The 26,821-nt window shown below is 40.6% G+C and overlaps 1 protein-coding gene across 2 annotated transcripts in view; it reads right to left on the bottom strand.

The window, feature by feature from the left end:
- The window catches only part of LOC117351707, a 134,475-nt gene that overhangs the window by 101,803 nt on the left and 5,851 nt on the right, over positions 1-26,821 (bottom strand). For both annotated transcript variants that reach the window (XM_033927439.1, XM_033927429.1), the window contains exons 3-4: positions 13,490-15,632; positions 247-358 (exon numbers count right to left, since the gene is read on the bottom strand). In XM_033927439.1, the coding sequence (XP_033783330.1) occupies positions 247-358; positions 13,490-15,632 (2,255 nt within the window). The remainder of the gene's footprint in view (positions 1-246; positions 359-13,489; positions 15,633-26,821) is intronic.

The raw sequence follows: 26,821 nt of genomic DNA on the forward strand, positions 1-26,821 counted from the left end.
AGGAAATTTTTGCAATCCATTTGCAAGAGGCAAATTCCACAATAATTGCTATGGCCACACCATCATGATAAACAAAAAGGTGGTTATATTTATGGTCTATAAGACATGTTCCTAGTGCTGCTTTTCATACTGGCACATTTATAAATCATTTAGGATCCAGCATTCAACAACTTTTGGATATATTAACAATAAAACACATATTAGTTTGCAAAAGAGACTGCATGGCAAATAAAATGGTAACCAAACCTTGGCTTCACTTCTTGTGTGTAGGATGACCATGCAAGACTGGACATCTCCCAATGCCTCTTAAAAGTAGTCACTTTGGGCTTAATGTGTTTTGTCTTTGTGGAATTTCTATCTAAAAATATGTAAAAGCTATATTATAGAAAATTTGCATTTAATATAAGGTAGGTTATATCATTTTAATCTAGTTTTAGGAGTTAGGAGTCATGACTTTTTTTTTTTTTAAGTCTTATGCATTTGGCACAGATGTTGACCATATGTCTTTTTTTTAAATATATATATTTGCCCTGATGGTAAGCATAATTTTACACATAGACTGTGCCACCCTTCTATAAACCTAAAAAGTGCAATTCTACAACTGGGCACCCATATTTATCCACCACTTGAACACATAAATGTAGAAAATAACATCACTTTAGTGGGTAAGTGTACACTTACATATAAGTAGCAGCAAAGCAATTACGTGACATTCTATAAGGGTACCCATAAATGTCATAGCATGTAGATGCTAAGGAGTGGAGTATGGGAGAGGCATGGGCAGTGTTGTCCTTACTTATACAACATATAGAACATTGTAAGTTATGCACACCCTTGCTGCATTTAGGTACCTAAATTTATGCCAGGTCTAAGGCTAACTGCAGTCACCTAAATTTTAGGCAAACCAGATTACGCTAGTATTCTATAACAAAATTTGGGTGCCCAGATGTCATTACAGAATAGGCTCTCACTTCATTACATCAGGGTATTTTTATTTTATTTTTTTATTTAACATTTTTAATTATTCATACAAGCATAATCAACACACTTGAACACAGATTTGCAATTTCCAATAAGAAAAAAATCTAAAGCATGGGAAAATCCCACCCAAAAGAAAAACAATTATTATTATTGAGTCCACAAACGATATCATTTGTGGACATCAGGGTATTTAAAAGGACGTGCACACTTATAGAATTGCCCCCTAAATTTTTATGCATATTGAAAGGTATATGTGATATGGTAAAATTCAGCTGCTCTGCACATAACTTCTGAGCATAAATTAGGTCAGTATAAAGCAGGCAAAAAAGTGGCAACACAGTTACTATTTACATACAGTATATATATATTCTGTGGTGTTATTTAGGGCTCCTTTTACTAAGCCGCGTTAGGGCATTAACGCACAGAATAGCGCTCGCTTAATTGCTGTGCGTGCTAGACGCTCAGGCCAGCATTGAGCTGGTATTAGTTCTAGCCATGTAGCGCAGGTTTAGTGCGCACTTAAATGCTGTGTGCGCTAAAAATGCTATCGCAGCTTAGTAAAAGGAGCCCTTAAACTGTGGTGTGCTTGAACTTTATATTATCTAGTAATCATTGCCACATAAATTTAGGCCCTATGCTTGTAGATACATATCTGCTTATTTACAATATTTTACTCTTGCTTAAACACATTATGATACTCATATGCAAATAATTCAGTACCCAAAAACAAGCTAATAATGAGTATAATTGTCATTTACCGTAAAACATATATTAAACATATAAGGAAACAAATATAGAATCTGTTTATTTTGTAACATTTCAAAATCTAGCATTTAATCTAAAAATATTTCCCTTATAAATTCAATATATATTGAGGGTATTTGTCAAACCTTTTCTGTGTATAAAGCATGTTTACATGTGTAAAAGGGCTTTTATAAAACTGCATGTTAACATAAAATATAGGCACATCATATGACAAATCACTGTTGCTCACTTATAACAAGTATTATCCATAGACAGAAAGACTGATCAGACACAAGTCAGTGATGCCTTTGCATGTTACCTGGATGTATCGGCTCTTCCGGAGCTCAGAACTCTACATAAAGTTCTGAGTATGCACGCAGCAGTCTTCACTGACCCTCAGTTTCATAGCTCAATAATTAATGTACAGTCCATTCTCATTATTCACATGTTCATGATGCGCGATTTTGCCTATCTGCATCAATTGCAACCAATATTCCCCATTTGCGCTGTTGTGTTCACGTATTCAAGGAGTAAGGACCAGTGCTTTAAAAAACAGCTTTTTTTGCTCTCACTTTCACCTCATGGTCAGGCTTTGCTGCCAGATCTGGCCCCTAAGCGTCCAGAGAGTGAATTACAGATACATTACATTACATTAGTGACTTCTATTCCGCCTATACCTTGCAGTTCAAGGCGGATTACAAAAGAGCTGACTGGACATTTCCAATGAAGATACAATATTATTTTTTTTTTTTTTGTTACAAAAGAGGTGAGAAAGCTAGATAAATTCTGAAAGAACTTGCAATTGGATAGTAAGATGACTGTACATTACTAGGTAATATAACTTGAAGTGCTGTCCCATTCAGGAACCTAACCCTATTTTCCCAATAGGATCCATTATTCACTTTCTGGCATTTTGAGGTACAACATCTACTGCCGAAACCTAATTACTTTTTCCCATAGACCCGTTTCGTTATTCGCAATTTCGTGGTTCACGGTCATTTTCAGAAATTGTACTATTGCGAATAACGAGAACAGACTGTAAATATTGGAGAGGTAAGAGGGATTGTGTGTCTGATCAATTCTCCTTCTCTACACAAAATACAAAGTTACTTTTTATAAGTAGGTATTCTTCAATGAAAGCGAGATACATATCATACATTTCAGTGACATCATCCATCTAATGGATACCAAGCATGGGAGCAGCTCTCCAGCTTTAAAAAACTTTAGAGAGTGTTGGGTCACTCATGTGCATGCTTCTTAGCTTTTAGAATTCAACTCCTGCTGTTTTCAAAGAACATCTGCTACAGGTAGGTCATATTGTTTTCTCTGAGAGCAAGCAGGATACATTCATCATCACATTGTGAGACACCCTAGCTACAGACTGCTTTCAACAAAAAATAATGAAATCCAGTATTCCTTGAGCCAAACCTCTCAAATAAATTTCTCCTGAGTAGGCCAAAGACCCTGAGTGTGTAGCCCATCGATGAGGGTGGTTTGAAAAGTCTGGTAAAAAAAACAAGTTAAATATATATATTTTTTAATCTGTTATATTTCCAACATAGTCTCCATCAATGGTTATACCTTAGTCCAGCAAGTTTCCAGTTTTTCTATCCTGTCGGAAAAATGTTTTTGTCAAATTTTTAGAAATATTTAACTTGCTTTTTTGCCAAACTTTTCAAACCTCCCTTCATATATGAGCTCCTCTGCCCAAGCTGGACGTATTTCTCATGAGGATTTTTTAATTTGGGAATTTGGAAGTCAATACATTTTGCCAAATTGAAACATCCACCAGGAGACAGAGTCCCAAACAGGAAGCATGACTGATATGATATCCTGAAGACAACCCATAGCCTGCATCCACTGGGTCAACAAGGTTCTTAAAAAAAACAAACCCAAAACGAACACCTGCATCATGGCTACGGAAGCGCTTTACGATACCTAACACTACTGTAGGTGTGGCCGACGCCAGAAGTGGCATTAGGCGCCGTAAACCAGGAAAGGTAGGTGCAATTCTACAAACAGCGCTGTGCATGACTTACACATGTCAGAAGTTTTATAGGCAGCCACCGATACCTGCGTTGTATGTAGAATCCGGCCCTCTGTGAATACTCTCAGTGCTCATATGAGGACAAATGGCTGTACACAAAACTGGTAGTGGTAGTTTCCTACAAAGAATCTCAAATACTTTCTATAAGTTGAATGTACTTTTGTGGGTATAAGCATCCTTTAAGTTCAACAAGCATAACCAATCTGCTTTTTGAAGAATGGGATTGAGCATGCCCATGGAAACCATCATGACCTTTTGCTTGGACATGTATATATTCAGGATCCTTGGGTCTAGAATGGGATGAAATTCCCCTATCTTCTTTGTGATCAGGAAGTATCTGGAATAAAATCCCTGTCCTTTTGCTGAACTGTCTTGACTTACAAGAGGGAAGAGAAGTCCTTTGTAAGCATTCCTGATGCTGAGAGTAAATTTCAATGCTACCAGAGGATAATTTGAAGGAATTATTTGTAATTTCAGATGATAACCCTCCTGTACTATTTTGAAAACTCAATCACCAAGTGTAAGGGGAATAAGCTAATAGACTGGAGATCACAAAGAGACTGTGATAAATATATATAAATGATCTCGCTGATATGAAAATAACTAATTAAGTTTTTTACTTGTGATGTGCTCAGAATTGTGTAGCCTAGCCAAAGATCACAGATCCATATAGCTGGACCCACCATACGATCATTGCATATTTGACAAAGCAAAACCTAAACTTAGTGAAAAGTTTTTTAACTGGTGTGATTCCAATAGTTTCTTATATGAAAGGTGAGTTCACTTAGCTGGAGTCCTTGAGGGTCCCAATGCGGATCACGTTTTGAAATTCTTTTTCAAGGACCCCCAACACTTATCATTGGAGAATTGTTTAGAATGCAGGTTGAAATGGTGAGTGTTATTCAAGACACCATTGTAGAAACTAAAAATAAAGCAGTAGAAAAATTAATTCAGTAGCCCGTTAAAACAAATGAAAATTCATACCTGCTTTGTGACTCATGGGGACGGTACCTGTCAATATGCATCTGAATAGAACTTGCTAAGTTGCTCAACTGACAAAGCAAACGCTCATCAGTTTAAATATGAATTACGTGCTATGTTTCAGAGAAAGCTGCGCAACCAGAGATTAGCTCTGAACAGAAGGCTAAAAAACAGCTGAGAGAAGCGGGGGAATTCAAGTCACAGGAAGGCTTGCCATTCTATTTCGTTGTTTAGACCAGTGTTCTTCATCCTTTTTACATCCTTTTTGGACCAGCAGAAATAAAAGAATTATTTTGTGGACCGGCAGTTAAAGAACACTGGGCTAAGTTGTGGGCCAGAGCCCGCCAATCTCTACCCAATCTCCACCTCAGACCCTGCCCTCAAAATAGTACTAATTGTAACACTATTTTTTCCATTCTATTTCACAGATACACAATATAATCTTATTAACAACACATAATGGTTAACCACAAAATTAAACTACACAAAGCACACTGACAGCAGATGTAAATTCTCAAAATTGGCATAATTCAATCACTACCTTTGTTGTCTCCTTCCCTCCATGCTATGCCTTACCTTCTGGCCTGCTCCCGCCTGGCCATTTTATGCAGCCCCCGGTGTTATCTTCAGGCTGGCTCCCTCTTCCTCAATGATGCAGTGCACAAAGCTGCAGGCAGTGGCTCCTTGTGTGTCCCGTGCCTCATCTGGAAGCCTTCCCTCTGACGTTGCAACGTCAGAGAGAAGGCTTCCGGTTCAGTCACAGGACGCGCATAGGAGCCACTGCCCGTGGCTTTGTGCACTGAATCAATGAGGAAGAGGGAGCCGTCTCGAAAATAACGTCACATTGATCGCACCGTGGACCGGCGGTTGAAGAACACTATTATGGGCCTGATGCATGTGCTGGCCCTGTGGACCGGTAGGAAATTTCTGTGGACCGGCACCAGTCCACGGACTGGTGGTTGAAGAACACTGGTTTAGACCACCCAGGGATAAAGTGTTTAGTCTATAAATCCAGTTCTGTTCATGGGTCCAAAGGAGATGAGCCCTGTCACCCCCCTCCTTTAAATGAGGGGACTTCTATAATGGAATATCAAAGGTTTCCTTCATGATGAATATATTTTTATACTGCTTTATTTTTAGTTTCTACGATGGTGTCCTGAATAACACTCACCATTACGACCTGCATTCTAAACAATTCTCCAATGATAAGTGTTGGGGTCCTTGAAAAAGAATTTCAAAACGTGGTCCACGTCGGGACCCTCAAAGACCTTCAGCTAAGTAAACTCACCTTTAATATATTAAACTATTGGAATCACACCAGTTTAAAAAACTTTTCACTACGTTTAGGTTTTGCTTTGTCACATAAGCAATGATCAGATAGTGGGTCCAGCTATATGGATCTGTGATCTTTGGCTGGGCTACACAAGTCTGAGCACATGTCACAAGTAAAAAACTTAACTATTTTGAAAACTCACCAGTCTGAGGACATAATTTCTGTGAAAACTTTTAGCCTCTCTTCTAGATTATCCAAGGCAGTTATAGAGATGGAAATAATGCACTGCTAGACAGAGTTAGAATCCCATCACTGGTTTTGAATTAGAGCTCACAGATTTTTGGGCCCTCAGCTGCCTGTCTTGATTGGGAGGAACAGGAGAGTGAAGGATTCCTATGCCTTTGAGAGTAGTAGGATCTTCATTATCCTCCCTATAAAACCTCCTAAAGAGGAAATAAGGCAACAAGTGGACTAGACAGAGCTTTAAGAGTTTCTGAGTCTGCTTGATAAGAGTAGTAGCCTCCCTCACCTTGTCTCTAAAGAGATTCTCTCTTTAGCATGTCAGTAAGCTTCTCCTGCATGTCTGAATCCAAGTGAGTCTGCAGGTATCGGTCCCCATATCAAAACTAGCATAGGTTGCAAGGAGCATATATTTTCCACACTCTTTTTTCCTTGGCTACTAGCTCACAAAGCTCATCACCCCTTCTTCTAAAGGGGGATCGTAGAGGGGGGTTGTCAGCAAACTCCACTCCACTCCACTCCACATAGTATGTTCCACAAGTACATGCCCATGAAGAGCTGGTAAAATGTAATGTGGGATACAAGCATAACATTCTGGAACAAATTCTCCCCAAAAACTCAAAAGCCTTTGCCTCTCTTTCCTAGGAGCACCAGTGAGTCTTCAAACTCTTGGCTCTTTACGACATAAGGATATAAACATTGCCATATCTGTTGTATATATTTTGCTCTATATTTGTCTATTTTTCTATAGTTGTTACTGAATGTATAATTGAGGGCTCCTTTTACAAAGGCGCATTAGCAGTTTAACACGCATAATAATGTGTGCTAAACCACCGGCCGCTCTAGCCGCTACCGCCTCCTTTTGAGCAGGCGGTAATTTTCCAGCTAGCGCAGGGGTTAGCCCATGATGAAAAGTCACGCGCGTTAAACCCGCTAACGCGCCTTCGTAAAAGGAGCCCTTAAAGTCATCTGCATTGACCTCTTTGAAAAAAACCCCCGAATATAAATGATAATTAACATTTTCTCTGTGTACAGTGTTCTTTGTGGGGGGGGGGGGTTATTTTGTGGTTACCATTATGTATTAATAAGATTATATTGTGCATATATGAAAAATGGATGGAAGACATTGCATTACAATTAGTAATATTATTATGGGTGTGGGGTCAGGGGTAGAGCTTGGGCAGGGGTACTCGGTTGGTATTTGTTAGGCTTAGAGGGTTCTTGGCTTGAATAAAATGTGGATCTCAGAACTCCTCTAGGACAGTCCAGAATAGGTCAGATCCTGAGGAAGACTGCAATGAATGTGTTGGCTCTGGCTTTGACTTTTAAATAGATAGAACATAAGAACGTAAGAATTGCCGCTGCTGGGTCAGACCAGTGGTCCATCGCGCCCAGCAGTCCATTCCCACGGCGGTCCCCAGGTCAAAGACCAGTGCCCTAACTGAGACCATCCCTACCCTACGCTCCGGTTCAGCAGGAACTTGTCTAACTTTGTCTTGAATTCCTGGAGAGCCTCCAGAAGAGCATTCCAGTTTTCCACCACTCTCTGGGTGAAGAAGAACTTCCTTACATTTGTACGGAATCTATCCCCTTTTAACTTTAGAGAGTGCCATCTCGTTCTCCCTACCTTGGAGAGGGTGAACATCCTGTCTCTATCTACTAAGTCTATTCTCTTCAGTATCTTATATGTTTCTATTCCTATCATGTCCCCTCTGTCACCTCTTTTCAAGGGAGAAGAGACCCAGTTTCTCTAATCTCTCGCTGAACGGCAATTCCTCTAGCCCCTTTACCATTTTAGCCACTCTTCTCTGGACCCTTTCAAGTAGTGCCGTGTCCTTCTTCATATACAGCGACCATTGCTGGATGCAGTATTCCAGGTGAGGGTGTACCATGGCCTGGTACAGCGGCATGATAACCTTCTCCGATCTGTTTGTGATCCCCTTCTTAATCATTCCTAGCATTCTGTTTGCCCTTTTCGCTGCCACTGTGCATTGTGTGGTCGGCTTCATCGACTTGTCAACCAGTACTCCCAAGTCTCTCTCCTGGGGGATCTCTCCAAGTACCGCCCGGACATCCTGTATTCGTGTATACGATTTTTGCTACTGACATGCATCACCTTACACTTATCCACATTGAACCTCATTTGCCATGTCGCAGCCCATTTCTCGAGCGTGTTTATGTCACGTTCCAGATCTTCGCAGTCCTCCTGCATCTTTACTACTCTGGATAACTTTGTATCCACAAATTTAATCACCTCACTCGTCGTACCAATTTCCAGATCATTTATAAATATGTTGAAGAGCATGGGTCCAAGCACCGAACCCTGCGGCACTCCATTGGTGACGCTTTTCCAGTCTGAATATTGTCCATTTACCCCCACTCTCTGTTTCCTATCCGCCAGCCAGTTTTTAATCCACGTGAGTACTTCACCCTTGATTCAATGCCTCGCAATTTTTTGAAGTAGGCGTTCATGTGGAACCTTGTCAAACGCCTTCTGAAAATCCAGATATACAATGTTGACCGGGTCACCCTTGTCTATCCGCCTGCTTACTCCCTCGAAGAAGAGTTGCAAGTTCGTCAAGCAAGATCTTCCTTTGCTGAAGCCATGCTGGCTGGTCCTCATCAGATTGTATCCGTCAAGGTGCTCAATGATGCAATCCTTTATCAGCACCTCTACCATCTTTCCTGGTTCCGAGGTCAGACTCACCGGTCTGTAGTTTCCCGAATCACCGTTCGAACCTTTCTTGAAGATTGGCGTAACATTCGCAACCTTCCAATCTTCCAATTTGATCGACAGATCCCCAAAAGATCCCCAATTTGATCGACAGATTGGCTATTAGTTGAAACAGTTCAGCTATAGTCCCTTTCAGGTCCTTGATTATCCTCGGATGGATGCCATCCGGTCCAGGGGATTTATCATTTTTAAGCCTATCAATCTGCCTGCATACCTCTTCTAGACTGACCGTCAGCCCTGTCAGTTTCCCATCTTCGTTTCCCGTGTACAGCCTGTTGGCTTCCGGTATATTGTATATATCCTCTTCGGTAAATATAGATGCATAAAATGTGTTCAGTTTGTCAGCGATAGCTTTGTCCTCCTTTAGCACTCCCTTCATTCCATGATCATCCAACGGCTCCACCGCTTCCTTCGCGGGTCGTTTCCTCTTAATATATCGAAAGAACGGCTTGAAGTTTTTTGCCTCCTTGGCTATTTTTTCCTCGTAGTCTCTTTTTAAGCCCCTCTTAACACCTTATGGCACCTGCTTTGATGCTGTTTGTACTTTTTCCAGTTTTCGTCTGTTTTTGACCTTTTCCATTCCTTAAATGAAGTCTTCTTGTCTCTGATCGATTCTTCATCGCTACAGTGACCCACGCCAGTTCCTTGTTCTTTTTCCTCTTGGATCCTTTGTTAATATGCGGTATATACAGATTTTGCGCCTTGGTGACAGTGTCCTTAAAAAGGGACCATGCTTGCTCTAGCGTCTTTACAGTGTTTATCCTCTTCTTAATCTTCTTCCCCACTATGAGTCTCATCCCTTCGTAATTCCCTTTTCGGAAGTTCAGCACCGTGGCCATCGTTCTGGATCGATGTTTCGCCTTTGTGTTCAGGTCAAAGCGGATCATATTGTGATCACTGGTTCCCTGTGTCCCCTCTACTTCTACACCTTGCACCGGTCCTCGTAGTCCATTTAAAATCAAGTCCAGAATTGCGTTTCCTCTATTTTCCTTGACGAGTTGTTCCAGGAAGCAATCGCCTACAGCAGGGGTGTCAAAGTCCCTTCTCGAGGGCCGCAATCCAGTCGGGTTTTCAGGATTTCCCCAATGAATATGCATGAGATCTATTAGCATACAATGAAAGCAGTTCATGCAAATAGAACTCATGCATATTCACTGGGGAAATCCTGAAAACCCGACTGGATTGCAGCCCTCGAGGAGAGACTTTGACACCCCTGGCCTACAGCATCCAGGAACTTGGTCTCCCTATCGCAGCCAGAGGTGCCTAGGTTCCAGTCTATCCCCGGATAATTGAAGTCACCCATGATAACTGCATTGCCTCCCTTGCAGTTCTGTTTAATCTCATCCATCGTTTCTCCTGACTGCCCTGGGGGTCGGTCGTAGATGCCGATCTTCATTTCCGTTCCATTTGTTCCCATAATTTTGATCCATAGAGACTCTGCCTTATTCTTTGTGTTCTCTCCGGTAGACTCGATTCCCTATTTGACGAATAGGGCAATGCCTTCACTTTTTTGTCCCACTCTGTCTGTGGTATAGCTTGTATCCCGGTAGCACAGTATCCCAGACATTTTCCTCATTCCACCATGTTTCCGTGATGCCGATGATGTCAAGGTTATCTTTTTGTGCCATAGTTTCTAATTCACCCATCTTATTTTTTTAGGCTCTTTGCGCTTGTGTACATACGCTTGAGTTTGCGGCCTGTTACTTTCTTGAATAGTAAGGATATTATAGAGTATTGAGATGAAAATTTGCCTCTTTGCACCAGGGTAGTAACTAATGGCATTGCTAGGACTATACATTTGCCAGGTTCTTGCAGTACTCTTTTACTAATTTATTGTACATCTTTTGCATGAACAAATGTGGTTACTCCAGAAGAGGCAATGAAACAGATGGCAAATATTTGACTACTATTGGTTACTAGTACCAGGATTGTTGTTTAAAAAAAAAAAAAAAAAAGGCTGTTGCACAAAGGCATACTAAGGAACAGACAATGTGTAACTTGGGACAGTGTTATGTGTGCTGAAAAGACCTTGCGATGTCTGGGATGACGAACAAGCCTATGGTGGACTTGCACTGGCAGGGTTGTATAAAAGAATTGCCTAGTTGTTGGCCCTTGGAAGCAAGTTGGATATGTTTTTGTTTCTAAAGCACTCTGGAAGGGGCAAGGATATTTTCCCTTTAAGCACAGGTAAGCATTCAGGAGGTGGCTGTGCTATGGGCCTGGAGATCTCCAAGGCTACACAAACCAGTATACATGCTGTCTGGCAGTATCTTGTGTGACTGGACTTTTAAAGTCACTATACCAGGAGGTTGAGGGTGGCTTTCTGGAAGGATTTTTGACCTGTATTTGAAGAGCTAATGACTTCAGTACAGAGGACACCCTCTTCTAGTCCTTCTGAACCTCAAATGGTCTTTTTGCAATTTATGGGGTCATGAAAGTGATTCAGAAACATGCGAGCACAATACACATACTTCATGCAGGGTGTGATGATAGACAGACAGTCAAAAGTGAAGCAAAGAGGACAATTTGATGAAAAACAATGTCCCAGATGAAATATATTTGAAGAAAAATTATTGGGAGCTTTGTTTAGCATCCATTCAGCTGAGCAGAAACAACAAAACTGAGGAACTGAGACTAATATGCATCAGAAGGGCCATGCACATTCAGATCTTTACTCTAATCCCCTCTTTTACGAATGCATAGCACTGGTTTTAGCACCGGCAGCGGCGGTAACTGCTCCGACGCTCATAGAATTCCTATGAGCGTCGGAGCAGTTACCACAGTTGCCAGTGCTACAACCGATGCTGTGTATTTTTATAAAAAAGGGACTAAACTCTGAGCTCTGGAAAAGCTGTTCTATGTTGGCAACAGGCAATGACATAACCCATTGTGTGCCTGACTCAATCCTGCTTGCCAATAAAAGATGCCTACATGGGCATTCCTAGGGCTAGAGCTGCAATGCACAAGAATAGTTTGTAAAATACACATGCACAAACAGCGGTTTAAATGTCTTCATATGCTCTTGTTCAGAGCAGATTTAAATGTGAAAATGAGTGGGAGACTGTTTTACAAAATAAGCGCACTGTTTATAAATCTCCACTGAGATGAACAGCTGTATGCTATTTCCAGTAATGTATGTTTGGAAATTGTTTTTGAGATTAAAGGTATAAATCATATGCTTCATTTACATATAAAGAGTATTGTCACAGGGCTGCCCCCATGCCTAGTGAGGAAGCCTTGCCAGAAAAGGGAAATAGGGTTAAAACCCTTTAAAGTATTCCTAAACCTGCTAAGGAGATTCCTAAAGCAGCTCCTAGGAATACTTACAAGCCAAGCCTTCCAGCAATGAAACCTCCTAAAAACCTGCCTAAAGCAGGCAGATCTGGTTTAGCTTTACCTAAGCCAGTTGTAAGAAAACAAGTGGAAAGACTACATCCTCCATCAAGCATAGAGCCAGGGAAAGGAAAGAGCAGGGCTGGAATACAAGCTACTCCCAATCAGGCTCAAATTGATTTAGGCCAGGTGAGAAGGGCTCCAAGAGCAGGTTACTCCAACACACCTGCAGAGAGGACTAATCAAGTTCCTGCAGTGAAAGAAAAGGGAGTAGTTTTCTCAAAGCAGGGGAGCCAGCTCCAGAAGCAGTTGGAGAGCCAGCCTCAGAGTACACACCTGCTTCCGACCCAGCAAGCCAGAGCCAGTCAGCAGGTTGCAAGCCACAGATTGCAAGCCCAGAGAATCAGGAACCACAGTCTATCTCCTGGCTATCAGCCCAGGCAGAGGTTGGTGAGATAGAAGCCACAGAGAATGGTGAATCTGTGTTTGGGCAAGACCCTGAGATGGCTGATGAGGACCTTGCTTATAATATGGAGATAGGAGAAACAGAGTTGCCCAGTATAGAAGGAATGGAAATAAGCTAATATTTTCCTGTTAAAGAGAGCTGGGGTAAAATTTGGACCGTGTACTAGATTAAGAGAAGGCTGAGACTTTTTGTTTGAAGAAAACATTACAGTTGGGACAAGTTTCTTTTTCCTTTTGGAGATAATGGGCTTGTAACTGACAATTGTTTGTGTTTTGAATGCTGCAATGATATACCAGGTGATACAAACCTGAAGAAGCCTTATTTGAAAGTTTGTTTTGATTTTGATCAATAAATTACACCAGTAAAGTGCACCTCTGTCAGTGGACCTGTTGTTTTTATTATTATTATTCCAATACCAAGCTACCAATAGAACCTCACGTAACCGCTCGGCTGAGGTTTTGTGTGCACTGGGTAAGGCCACTTGCTGAGCCCAGCTTGGCCACCCCTGGTCACAGTATATAGGTGTAATAATAATTACAGCATAACCATTTATGGCACCAGGATATATGGCACTTGAAATCCATGCAACAAAGATATTACTTATTAAGACATAGTTCATAGAAAGAATTACTAGTTCTATATGTAACAAAAAAACCTGCTGTCCAAACTAAATTTCAATTATTTATTTACCTAAAGGAGGCTTTTTTCTTGTGATCTTTGTTTCACTACTTTTCGTCGGGTCATCCAAAATCAGCTTCAGAAAATCAGCCTTTGCAAGTAATCTTTCTTCGACTACTCCTTGACTATTAAGGTGAGCGATTTCTTGCTGTACATCAGTGTTTTTGCTGCCAGGCAGTTCTATTACATCAGCACTATAATCACATATATTACTTTCTTGAGTCACATTTTGCTCACATATCCTGCCATGAGAGAACAGCTTATCAGGCTTTGTAGAAAATATGTCTTCTTTGGAGAAACTAACTAATTCATTGTAATGTGAGGACTGATTATCCGATGCTTTATTTTTGTCCAGAGTCACATTTAGTTGATTCAAATCAAAATATCTTTCCAGAGCACTAGTATAATTGCCTGAATTTACTTCCGGATTCTCCTTCCAATGTTTCGTCTTGTGGTCACTTGCTTTTGTCTCTAATTTTGGGATTTCATTTGAAATATTCATTGACTTTTTTGAGGATTCAGTGACAGCCTTTGAAACAATATAATCATCTGTTAAACAATTTTGAATCATCTTTGATGTATGTTCCATCTTAGTAGGTTGTGGTAAAATGCCAATCAAAACACAACCACACTCAGTGCACCAGTTCACATCTAAACTGTTCTCACTTGAACATTTAGGACAAACCTTAAGTAGCATATCTTTCAAAGGCATTATTGGTACAGACATGTTATCATGAAAGGCAGAATTTTTATCAGAGTTTATTTGGCTTTGATCTTTGCTGTTGTCATTGGCATTACACTCATTAAATCCCGATTCATTGACATCACTCCGATTTCTATCTTTTTCAGTCAGACTTTTCATTACATTGGACCTATAAGTCTTTTCATCACAAATAAATGCTGATTTATGTCTTTTCTCTATGCCAAAATCTAAACTTATATCCTCCAATGCATCATTCTTTAAAGAGTAGGCTATAGAACTGTCTTTATGCTGTTTCTCAATAATGTCTGGAACAAAATGCATAAAAGTAGAACTGTTAAACCTTGAAGCATATTTAAAATCCCTATGCATATCTCCACTATTTGTTAATTTGTACTTTTCTTCGCTGGTGCACTCTTCAGGTGTACTAACCATATTCCTCCTTGAGAGAACACTGCTTTCAAAAATAGAAGAATACAAACTGGATGAACTTTTTCCTTCTAAAATATTATATTCAGATTCAGTAAAGACTTTGTTTTCTGTGCCAAATGTAATTGGTTTATCTGTTTTCACTTCCCTGCCCAAATGCTCATCTTCTGAGCTATCATCAACTGGAACCCAAAAGTAATTGTTACCCTGTGTTGCACTTATGGAATCAATCAAATAATTGTCATTAGAACCACCAGTTTGGTAAATGAATGCCTTTTCTTTTGTATCTTCATTCTGCAATTTGTGCTGATGCTCATTTAAAAAGAACGTGGTGTCTCCTGAAATGCATTTTTCCGTATCTTTCGGATATATACTACACTTAGCATTAGCGTCTGCACTGAGATCATAATTATGTGTCCATGCTGTCAAAGGAGTACATAAGTGTTTAGATTTTTCTCTTTTACAATCTGGTTCTCTTCTATTTCCATCAGATTTAGATACAAATTCTGGAAAGGTAGAATTTTTCTGTACATGGTCTTCACGATTGTTCTCGAGAAACCCTTGTGCCCAATTCATTACATACTTGAGCTTCTGTATTTCTGGCACAGCTACATTTTCAAGAAAGCTATAATCCAGTTCTAAATTAGAACTACTTTGCACTTTTCTAAATGCTTCTTGGTCTGTGCTTACTGTTTCCCGATTCATTCCACAAAACTTTGGCTCAGATGATTCCTGAGCTGAAAGTTTGACCATACTTTTTTCATCATTTGTTTGTTGAAAATCATTTAACTTAAAAATATGGTTTTGTCCTTTGGTATTAACTTCAGAACTCAATGCTGGACTTTTACAAGTTGCTGAGGTTGCATTCATATTGATTCTAGGGCTGTTCTTATTTGCTCCTCTAGTGAAGTAAGCTAAGCGTTTCGCTCGTATAAATTTGAGATCTCTTGTGCGTGGTGTATCAGTTGCATTAATGATATCAGAATTAGGGTATCCAGATGAATTTCCAGTTACTTCTTCCTCCATCTATATATAAAAAAGTCAAGATACATTAATATTTCAGTGTAAAAGTTTTACCAAAATATATTTTCAAATGATAATGCATATTTGAATCTGATTTACTACAAAAGTTAAAACAAATATTCAGCCTTGTACTAGACACAACAAGTGAGTGTAAGTTATTGTCCTTACACAGTCATGTGTGCAACTGCTCAGTGTTAACAAAATGAAAAACCCGCTGCCTTAGCAGACGTAAAGTTGGATATAGCTTGGTATAATGGAAGCCAGGACTACAATATGACAAAAAAAGACAGAGTAGAGGAAAAAGGAGACCAAGAAGTAGACATATTAAGAATAGAATAATTACTGGTGAAATAGAGCAGAGAGAAGATGAATTATTAGGGATTTCCTTGAAAAATCAAAGAATCTCTAGACACATGGGAATATTATACAGGGAATTTAGAAAGCATATCGGGCATTGCCAAGACTGCTTATAAACAGAATCTTCCTTTTCATGCAATTTCAATCTAATTTATATTCACTTGATATTCCATGAAATACTCTGTTTATGTTTACTGAGTTCTTGATATACTGCCTTTAAGAATAGCTGGAGGTACTGTAGACCCTGATCGATTTTCAAAGGGCTGTGTTCGTGATGAGCTAGTTAAACTAAAGGTGGACAAAGCGATGGGGCCAGATGGTGTACATCCAAGGATACTGAAGGAACTTAAAGAAGTTCTTGTGGATCCACTGGCTGACCTATTAATGCTTCTCTAAAGTCAGGAGTGGTACTGGAGGAATGGAGAAGGGCAGATGTGGAAGTAGGGAACTACAGGTTGGTAAGTCTGACTTCTGTGGTAAGTAAATAGAAATTATTTTAAAACAGAAAATAGTGAAGTTTCTGGAATCCAGTGGGTTACAAGACCCAAGGCAATATGGATACAGTAGAGGCAGATCTAGTCAGACAAATCTGATCAATTTCTTTGACTGGATGACCAGAGAATTGGATAGAGGGAGTGCAATAAATGTGATGTGTTTAGATTTTAGTGAAGCCTTTGACAGTGTTCCACACAGGCATCTAATAAATAAACTGAGTGCCCTCAGGATGGGCCCCAAAGTGATGGAGTAGGTCAGGAACTGGTTTTGAGGGGAAGGCAACAAAGGGTAATGTCAATGGAGTTCGCTCTGAGGAAAGTTACCCGTGGTGTGCCTCAAGGTTCGGTTCTTGGGCCTGTTCTTTTTAACATTTATGTAAGCAGTATTGCTGAAGGGTTGTTTGTAAAGATTTGCCTCTTTGCGGATAATACCAAAATCTGCATTAGAGTAGACATCCCTGGTGATGTGGATAAATGAGTAAGGATCTAGTGAAGCTTGAGGAATGGTCTGAAATTTGGCAGGTAAGATTTAATGCTAAGAAATGCAAGATCATGCATTTGGGCTGCAAAATCCCAAAGGTACAGTACCAATTTAGGGAGTGAAGGTCTTTTGTGCACAAAAGTGAAGTGGGACTTGGGTGTGATAGTATGTGATGATCGTAAAATGGTCAAACAGATTGAAAAGGTGACCACAAAAGCTAGAAAGATGCATGGATGCATAGGAAGAGGAATGGCTAGTAGGAAAATGGATTTATTGATGCCCCTGTAAAAGACTCTGGTGAGACCTCATTTGTTGTAAGATGAAAAAATGAATAAAGAATTTAAAACAATAGAATATTGTGTACGATTCTGGAGTCCATAGCTCCAAAAAGATATAAACAGGATGGAGTTGGTCCAGAGGAAGGCTACTAAAATGGTCAGTGGTCTACATCATAAGGCATACAGGGACAGACTCACATATCTCAATATGTATACTTTGTAGGAAAGGCGGAAGAAGGGAGATATGATAGAGACATCTATGTGGCATAAATATTCATGAGGCAAGTCTCTTTCAACAGAAAGAGAACTCCAGAGTGAGAGGGCATGGGATGATGTTAAAAGGTGATAGGCTCAGGAGTAATCTAAGGAAATATTTTTTTACAGAAAGGGTGGCAGATGTGTGGAATAGTCTTCCAGTAGAGGTGGGGAAGACAAAGACTGTTTGAATTCTAAAAAGCGTAGGACAGACACATGGGATCTCTTAGGAAGAGAAAGAGATAGTGGATGCTGTTAATGGGCAGAGTGGATGGGCCATTTGGCCATTATCTGCCATGTTTCTTGGTTTCTATCATAGCATTTTACAAACTAAAAATATGTGGGAAAGAACAGATTTAATGACAGGACAGTGACAAGGAAGGAAGTTCAAAGACAGAAGGAAAAAGAGCTCTTCACAAACAATCAGCCAGACCATATCTACAACCCATCATAGAAGGCTAAAATGAAAAAAATGAGCCTTCAAAGAGAACCGAGATCAGAAATATGAATGCTCAGCCTGGATATCTGGAGGAAAGGCGTTCAGATAAAAAAAAAATAGATCAATCAACAGAAGGAATGGCAAGAATGTATTCATTAGAGGAACGTAGGGATCAGGAGGAGTAAAACGGTGAGATAGGAGGAAATCTCTAAATAGAGGGCTTTGTAGGCAAATGTTAGAATCTAGTGTTGGATTCAATAAGTAATCAGGAGCCAGTGGTGATGTATTAGAAAGGGAGTAAAGTGATTGTGCCAGCAGGCATGAAAAAGTAATCATAGAGATATTTTTGACAGTCTGCAGTTATTTTTAAGGAGAATAGCAGGTAGACCAGGTAGCCTATTACAATAGTCCAACATGAGCATCACAAGAGAGAAGAAAGAAGTGTAGCACAGGCGCTGTCATCTAAATAAAAATGGATGGACCGAATATAGTACAGAGAAAGGAAACAAGATCTGACGACTGAAGATACTTATAGATTGAAGGACAATTGTGAATTTAGGAACACTCCTAAATAGTTAGTGGATTCCACTAACTATTTGGGAACCATGTAGAGTGGGAGGAGCAGTGGAAGGGCGAGAAGAATGGCCTATAATTCAAAGGCACATTCCAAAAATTAGAGAGGCTCTTCAAATCAACAGCAGATCCAAACAGATTATAGCAGCAAGAAATTCCTTACTGAAACAAAAAACCCAAAATGGTCCATGTTTTGCCCTATCAGGACTGCTTCAGGAATATGACTAAAACAATATCAGAATCAAAATATACAATTAGGCTAAATTATAAACAAAACAACATACAAAGTGTATGGGATCCAGAAGTAATTATATGCTTCTTTATTGGAGATAAAGAAGCATATCGTTAAAAAGCATGCAAGAGTAGTAGCCACACGTTGTGAAAAGCATTGTGTTCCTTAAACAAATATATTTGTGCCAAATTCACACATACGGCTCCTTTTATCAAGCGGGGTTAGCGTGCGATACTTTTAATCGCGTGCTAACTCCCGTGCTGGCCCAAAAACTCCTGCCTGCTCAAGGCAGGCGTTAGCAGCTAGCGCGGCCAGCGGTTTAATGTGCACTATTACGCGCATTAAACTGCTAGTGCGGCTTGATAAAAGGAGCCCATAGTGTCACACAGAGAGCAAGTAGAACAAGATGCATAATATACCAAGAATGGGGGTATCCAAAAGCACACATTCCCACCTTGATAGAACAAATATCTAAGCAACAATGAGAAGATAACTTTAATACAAGATATAGAAGATATTTAGGATATACTTGTAAAAAAGCTATTTGAAAGTTATTTTTAATGCTTTAAAAGCAGCAAAATGACTCCCCAGTGGAAGTCAGAATTCTATCCACTTCCAAACAGTCTCCAACTGACTGAAAAGTACTGAATAAAAATGAAGAACATTCTATACCGCTAAATGCTTTTAATACACAATAAAATCATCTACAAGACATCTAAATTTAAGCTCACCAGTAGTGCAACAGAACCCAACTTATTCATTTGAAAAGAAGCTCTGGAATGAGTGAGCAGTAGTGGCTCATGGCCAGTAGGAGGTGATATCTATGGGACGGTAATGAAATGGACGTCAGGACATGATAGTGCAGTATTTTTGTGGAATTTTTCTACAAAAGAGCCTGTTTTTCGTATGATTCTGGGTAACTCTAGTTAGATATAAGCATATGTGTTAGTTAAGGCCACACCAAATAGAAGCGTACGAAAAATTGGTGAATAAAAATCTGAATATGGATGTAGCCAAGGCCAGAAAAACACACTACAGATTAATATTAAGGGAAAGCATAATAATATACTTTTTATGTACTTTGCTATTAAGCTAGATTATAAAGGAAATCAAGATATACCTGACCTCCATTTTGAGGTAGTGACTCCATTTTGGGTTCTCTATTCTTCTGTTTGATTACTCCATTTTGTGTTTAGCCTGTGTCCTTTTGTTCAGAGTTTCCCGCTCCTAGCCTCGTGGTTCTAATTGATACCAGATGTGCCTTAGACTGGCTAGGAAGAGCATATTAGATTACGTATCCCAAACTGAGATATAACTTGCTTTGAGTATGAATGGAATTATGAATGGAGGGGCCCCTGAACCTGAAAGTGAGTGATTATGTGTATGGATGTGTATTGAACAAAAGAATGGGTTTTGAAAAACATATTATATATATATTTGCAACCTAAAGAAATTCAAAGGAAGCCTGAGCACATCTGGAAATGGTTAAGTTAGATTTGAAGCTGTTAGGTTTCAGGGAGAGGGGGGAACAGCCCCTCCTTTTCCTCCAAGGCTGACCAGTTTTCAACACTTTTTTAGGTGTAACATGAAACTTAGTTGTTCAAAGCAGGCTGAGAACATTTCAGCATTTTGCCTGACACATAGACAAATTGTTTGAAATAAGTTTTAAGAATGACAAAAAGAATATTGGATATGTTATAAAATGTATATTCAGAAATGAATGTAAACAAACAAATGTAATTTCTGAAACTTTTAAACTTTTAAACATGTAGAGAAATTTTCTTTGTCTAACTTTAAAGACCACCTCTGTTTTTGGTTGGCCCACGGGCTAAAGGTATATAACGGGGAGCTGCGAAGTATTGAGCTGAGTTTGTTATCAGAAGGCCAGCATTTTGGCAACTATAACAACCTCCCACTAAACGCAACTGTTAACGCAACTATTCTTTTGAGTTTCATAATGAAAAAATAAAAACAATAAATAAATAAATAATTATATTTTGGTAAAACCTTGCGTTAGCGTCATTTTCCATGTTTTTTGTTATTTTTCACACCTTGAGTGAAAGCTACCAGCTTAAATGGCAACTGCAGCTTTATGAGTGCGCAGGCGTCCAATGCCCATGCTCAATGAAGAAAGGTTGAGGAAACTGCGGATGTACTCACTGGAGGAGCGAAGAGAGAGAGGGGACATGATTGAGACCTTTAAGTATATTACTGAGCGTATAGAGGTGAAAGATGATATCTTCAGTCTTACAGGGCCCTCGGTAACCAGAGGACACTCGCTGAAAATCAGGGGAGGGAAATTTCAGGGTGATGCTAGGAAGTACTTCTTCACTGAAAGGGTGGTAGATCATTGGAACGAGCTGCCTCAGCGGGTGATTGAGGCCAGCAGCGTGTTAGATTTCAAGAGAAAATGGGATATTCATGTGGGATCTCTAGGAGAGTAAGAATCAGGGAGTGGGTCATTGGTATGGGCAGACTCGATGGGCTATGGCCCTTTTCTGCCGTCAGTTTCTATGTTTCTATGTTTCTAATGAGAGGGCAAAGGATGACATTAAGAGGTGATAGGCTCAGGAGAAATCTAAGGAAATACTCTTTTTACAGAAAGAGTGGTTGATGCATGGAACAGTCTCCCAGAAGAGGAGGTGGAGACAGAGACTGTGTCTGAATTCAAAAGGTCCTGGGATAGGCACATGGGATCTCTTGGGGAGAGAAAGAGATAATGGTTACTGTGGATGGGCAGACTAGATGGGCTATTTGGCCTTTATCTGTCAATATGTTTCTATGTTTCCAATGGTGTCGTTAAATGGGGCTAGGTATTCTGGGAGTTCTAAATTACTTTCTGCTTTGCAAGTCGCCAATAAAAGACATCTTTTATATACTAAAATCCACAAAACAGACTCATGCAATGGATCGTAAAGCGAGGATTTTGGAAAGATGGTATCCAGAAAGGAATATAGATGAAAGATTTATGAGAACTAAGAAAACAGAGAAGACAGAGGAGCATGTAGAAAATTTGGTTGTTAGAAATGTAGGAATCTTTTTATTAAAGGTGCACTAATGGGATAATTGTTAGCATGCATTAGTACATCTTAGTAAAAAGACCCTTAATCACATCCCAACTGCTTCCTGACACAAGGGGTAGATCACATACCCCCGCTTGTTGACATAATACAAGGCAATCTGATTATTTGGATGAGAACAATTTGGTTCATTAGCCGATCTCTGAAAGCATTTAGAGTGTTCCATATGGCACGAAGCTCTAGGAGATTGATGTGAAGCTTGGTCTCCTGAGTAGGCCAGTGCCTCTAGGTATGAAACACCTGCAAATCACCCCCCCCCCCTGCCCAGATTGGATGCATCCACTGGGGTGGAGAAATTTGGAATGGGAGATCCAGAATCAAATAGGACCAAACTGCCTACCAGCAAAGTGATTGAGATGGCATCCACAAGGTTCTTTATGGTGTGACACCATTGGGAATTAAAAGTCCATTGGGCATACCTCAAATGGCGGCGAGCTGTGGGCATAATAACATGCACTGTGGAAGCTATGTGACCTAACAATCTCAACATCTGCCGACCTGTGACCCGCTGGCTGTGTCAATACTGAGAGGCAATACAGATGAGAATATCCACCTGTATCTGAGGCAAGTTGGACCAAGCCTGATCACATCTTGTATGGCTCCAAGGGATTATAACTGTTGCATTAAATGTAGATGAGACTTGGGTTAGTTGATGATTAATCTTAGTAGCTCCAACAACTGAATAGTTCTCTGCATTGATACTTAAGGACCTTTCTTTGATGTGCTCTTGATCAGCCAATTATCCTGGTAAGAAAACGCATGGATTCCCAGTCTACACAGCATGCTGTAGCAGGCGAAGCTTACACAATACTAAAGAGGTGTTTTATCATTCAAAATAGGAAATACTTCCTGTGACTTGGAAGTATCTGAAGTAGGACTCAGAGAATGACATGGGGGCAAAGATTTTGCCCATCCCTTGCAAGCTCTGTTCCTGTCCCAACCCCATCCTCTTGAGCTGTCTGATCCCATCCGCAGAAGCCTCAAAACAGTTATGATTTTATATTTAAATTTTATTAAGATATATAAAAAGAAACAATATTCTGTACAATTGTTTTATATATCACAAATACAGAACAAGAATCAACAAAACCTGTCTCCCCCTCCCCCTCACAAATATTTTTCTAATTGCTAATTCTGAACAAATTATAAGCCTTTAAGAATAGTAGAATAGCCATATCTATGCCCATTAGACATGGATTACACTTAAATTATCCAACAGCTTCAGCAGTTTGGCCATTCATTCCCATGACCTGGCTCACTCTTAGTTTATAGAGAGACTACAGTAAAAGCCAGAAAACATAAGGGACACTACATATTTTTCCCAGAACATACATTCTCAAACTGTCACAGATGAAACCTCTAGTTCAGACATGAGCAAACTACAGCCCGTGGGCCATATCCGGCCCGTTTAGCTTTTGAATCCGGCCTGTTGGAGGGTCTGGCCTGTGGCCTTCTGTTGCCTCCGGGTCGAATGCCGGCACATTCTGATACAGGGCATGGCCTCTTCTGGGGGTGCGTGCGCGGTTGGTGGCGCTCTTGCAAATTCGAGGAAAGGGGTGCCGTCGGGTTGCCAGTGTGGTTCTCTGGCAGCCCTGGGCTTCCCAGTTCTGGTGGAAGTGTGCTGTTCGACCAAACTGATGGGGTGCGTGCTTGCCTGTGGTGCATCTCGGAGAAAGACGGCCCGGGCGTGCCATGCACTGGAGTTGGTCCATGCTGCAGGCAGTGGCGTGTGTGCAAATGTGGAGGCTAGAACCAGTGTGCGGCGCCAGGAAGACGTGTTGCCATGCAGGCCCAGGCCATCTGCTCCCGGCCACCTTTGCGATGGGTCCCAGAGCGCTGGGGGCAAGAGTTGAGCACTTTATTGGTTGTTGCTTCGTTTTGTGGCAAATGCGCGCAACTCAGCTGGAGTGCTGTTTCCTCCTACAGCATCAGACCCTCCCCCATTACTGTTGGATAGGGGGAGGAGGGAAGGGAGAAGGGGTACACCTGGACAGGGGAGGAAGAAAAAGGAAGGAAACAGCTGGCAGGGAGATTAGAGGAAGGGAAGGGGTCAGGGTGGAATGGAGAGATCAGATGATGGAAAGGGGAGAGAAAGAGGAATGAGAGAGAGATTGATATTGGGTAGGGGGTCAGCAAAGAAAAGGAGAGAGGGACAAAGATGCTAGATCTGGTGTAGGAGAGATAAAAATGAAGAGAACAGTGAAGCTGGAATGAATCATGTAAAAAGGAGAGAGGGGGCAGAGGTTGGATGGAAAGGGGAGAGGGGCATAGAAAGAAGGCAGATACCATATGGAAGGAGGAGAGGGCAGACAGTGGATGGAAGGGGCAGATGTTGGATGGAAGAGACAGAGGGCAGACACTGGAAAAGAGTGAAAAGAAGATGAAAGCAGAAACCAGAGACAACAGTCTGCCCTTTTGGGGGGGGTTCTTTCTTTCTTTCTGCCTTAGCCCTTTCTCTTACCATCATTCTGTGGTGCATCAGATCCCCTCCACCCCGCCCCTCTGGCAAATTTAAGAACCCATTGTGGCCCACGAGTCAAAAAGTTTGCCCATCCCTGCTCTAGATATATACACTACAATCCTTTTTCAGAGTTCAAAACTGGGTTTTATGGCCTTCCTTCTTTGCAAAAAGAGGAAGCTGCATCATAAGGAGGAACCTGGAAGAAGGAAGGCCACATGTAACATGCAGGTGTATGTGGTGATCAGTTAGCTCCAGTTAGCGGCCAGGAGGGTGTGTAGGGGCAAAACCCCTGCATATAGCTTCATTGAGAGCTTACAGCAGACAGGGCCTTGATTCATCAGACAGGGCCTTAAGCAGAAAGAACTTAGCCTGACTTTGCATCGCCTAGAAATGTGAATAGGTGATAAATCAAGACATTTAATAAACTTGGAAACTTGGAAACTTTGCAAGCACCAGACTGTTGTGTCATAAACTTCTTGCCTAGGAGGGCCACGTGATCTCTAATCACTAACGATTCAGATGGTTTCCGGGTTCCTCCAGCCACTAATGAGCCAGGTAACCTTCAAGTTCCTTGGAAAAGAAACAAGAGGTTGTGAGAGTGCAAACTTAGATGATTTAATGGGGTCTTTCCACTTCAGACAAGAGGTGAAGAGAACATTTTATCTTCAGGTAGGCCCTCTCCTCAAAGGGTATAAATGAAGTATCTCCAGTGAGCATAGTGGCTGGTCTCTGTCTGAACCCTAGAGGTCTGATATGAGCTGTGAATAGTCCAGTGTTCCAGTTCTTGCTCCTGAAGCTCATACCACTGCCTGGCTCTCTCTCAAACTGACTACTCTGCTTTGAACTGCATTACTTCAGAGTTGCAACTCCTATGAAATACTCTTCTGCACTGACAGCTTATATATAGCTCTTTCACACTTAGAGGGAAATTAAGAGGCACATGTTATGGCCTACAGAATAACTGTGTGTTTACTTTGAAGTAAAGTGTATGCATTAGTGCAGAAGGGTTTATTGTATTCTTCTTGGGCATCCTAATTGCTCAGTGAATAAGTCTCATATTCTCAATATACTTCTATGACCACTTGTTGCTGGTACATGTTTAAATAAATTACATTTTATTATTATAATATTTGGTCTATTTTATTGCTTGTCAGCTCATCAGAAGTTTAGAGCTTGGATCCAATTATAGGGGAACATAAATAAATATACACATAATAATCCAGAGTGCTAATTCTAAATCTATTAACATAGTTTGTTCCTCTTCTACTGTTCTCTAGTAAGAGTCAGGAACATCTCTGGGCACTCCTGAACATTCATAAATAACCCTATTTGTCCCACAGGAGGGGGGAAGGAAGACCTGCGGGAGTGTTATTTGGAGGGGAAGGTTCCTGTGGGAACAAAGCTCTTTATCATTCTCGCAGGGCAGTAAAACGTTTTGCTCCCACATCTGCTTTAAAACCCCAATTTTTTATTCTAGATTTTCCACGGATGTCCACAGTAACCCATCCTTGTATTATTCTCTAGTCAGCATCCTTTAAGCCCAGAAAGCATAGGCAATCATTTGCCTGAATCATGAGGAGAAGGGTGCCCAGAGAAATACTGAACTTTTCCTTGAACAAATATCATCTGTTCAGAGCCCTTAGGTCTAGGAGGGAATATAATCCCCCTATTTTTTTTTGGCACAAGGAAGTACTCCGAATAGAATCCCTTCTTTTCGTGGTACAGGTTCAACCATATGGGCTTGTAGAAGGGAGGAGAGCTCCTCTGCAAGCACTGTAAAGAGCTGAAACTTGATGCTCTCAGTGGACAATTTGGAGGACACTAATGCCAACTGAGGATATAAGCACTCTGGACTATTTTTGAGAGCCCACTGGTTGATTAAGAGGAAACCTTTGATGGAAAAAATGCAGCCTCTCCCCCAACCAGTAGGTCACCTGAGATAGTCATCTGAGTTCAGTTAATGATCTGTAACCTGTTGCTAAAATTGTGTGTAGTACCTGAAGATTGGAGGGTGGCCAATGTTACACCACTGATTTTTTTTTTCAAAAGGGCTCCAGGGGAGATCTGGGAAATTACAGACCAGTAAGCCTCACTTCAGTGCTGGGCAAAATGGTGGAAACAATTATAAAAAATAAAATTGTGGAACATGTAGACAAACATGATTTAATGAGACTGAGTCAACATGGGTTCAGCCGAGGGAGAACTTGCCTCACCAATTTGCTTGACTTCTTTGAAGGTGTGAATAAATATGTGGATAAAGGTGAGCCGGTTGATATAGTGTATCTAGATTAAGAAAGCTTTTGATAAAGTTCCTCATGAGAGACTCCTGAGAAAATTAAAGAGCCATGGGATAGGTGGCAAAGCTCAGTTGTGGATTAGGAATTGGTTATCGGATAGAAAAAAGAGGGTAGGGTTAAATTGTCATTTTTCTTAATGGAGGAGAGTAAACAGTGGAGTGCCACAGGGGTCTGTACTGAGACCTGTGCTGTTTAACTTATTCATAAATGATCTAGAAATTGGAACGAGTGAAGGATTAAATTTG

The sequence above is a fragment of the Geotrypetes seraphini genome, chromosome 1 (assembly GCF_902459505.1).
Source record: "Geotrypetes seraphini chromosome 1, aGeoSer1.1, whole genome shotgun sequence".
NCBI classification, from domain to species: Eukaryota; Metazoa; Chordata; class Amphibia; order Gymnophiona; family Dermophiidae; genus Geotrypetes; species Geotrypetes seraphini.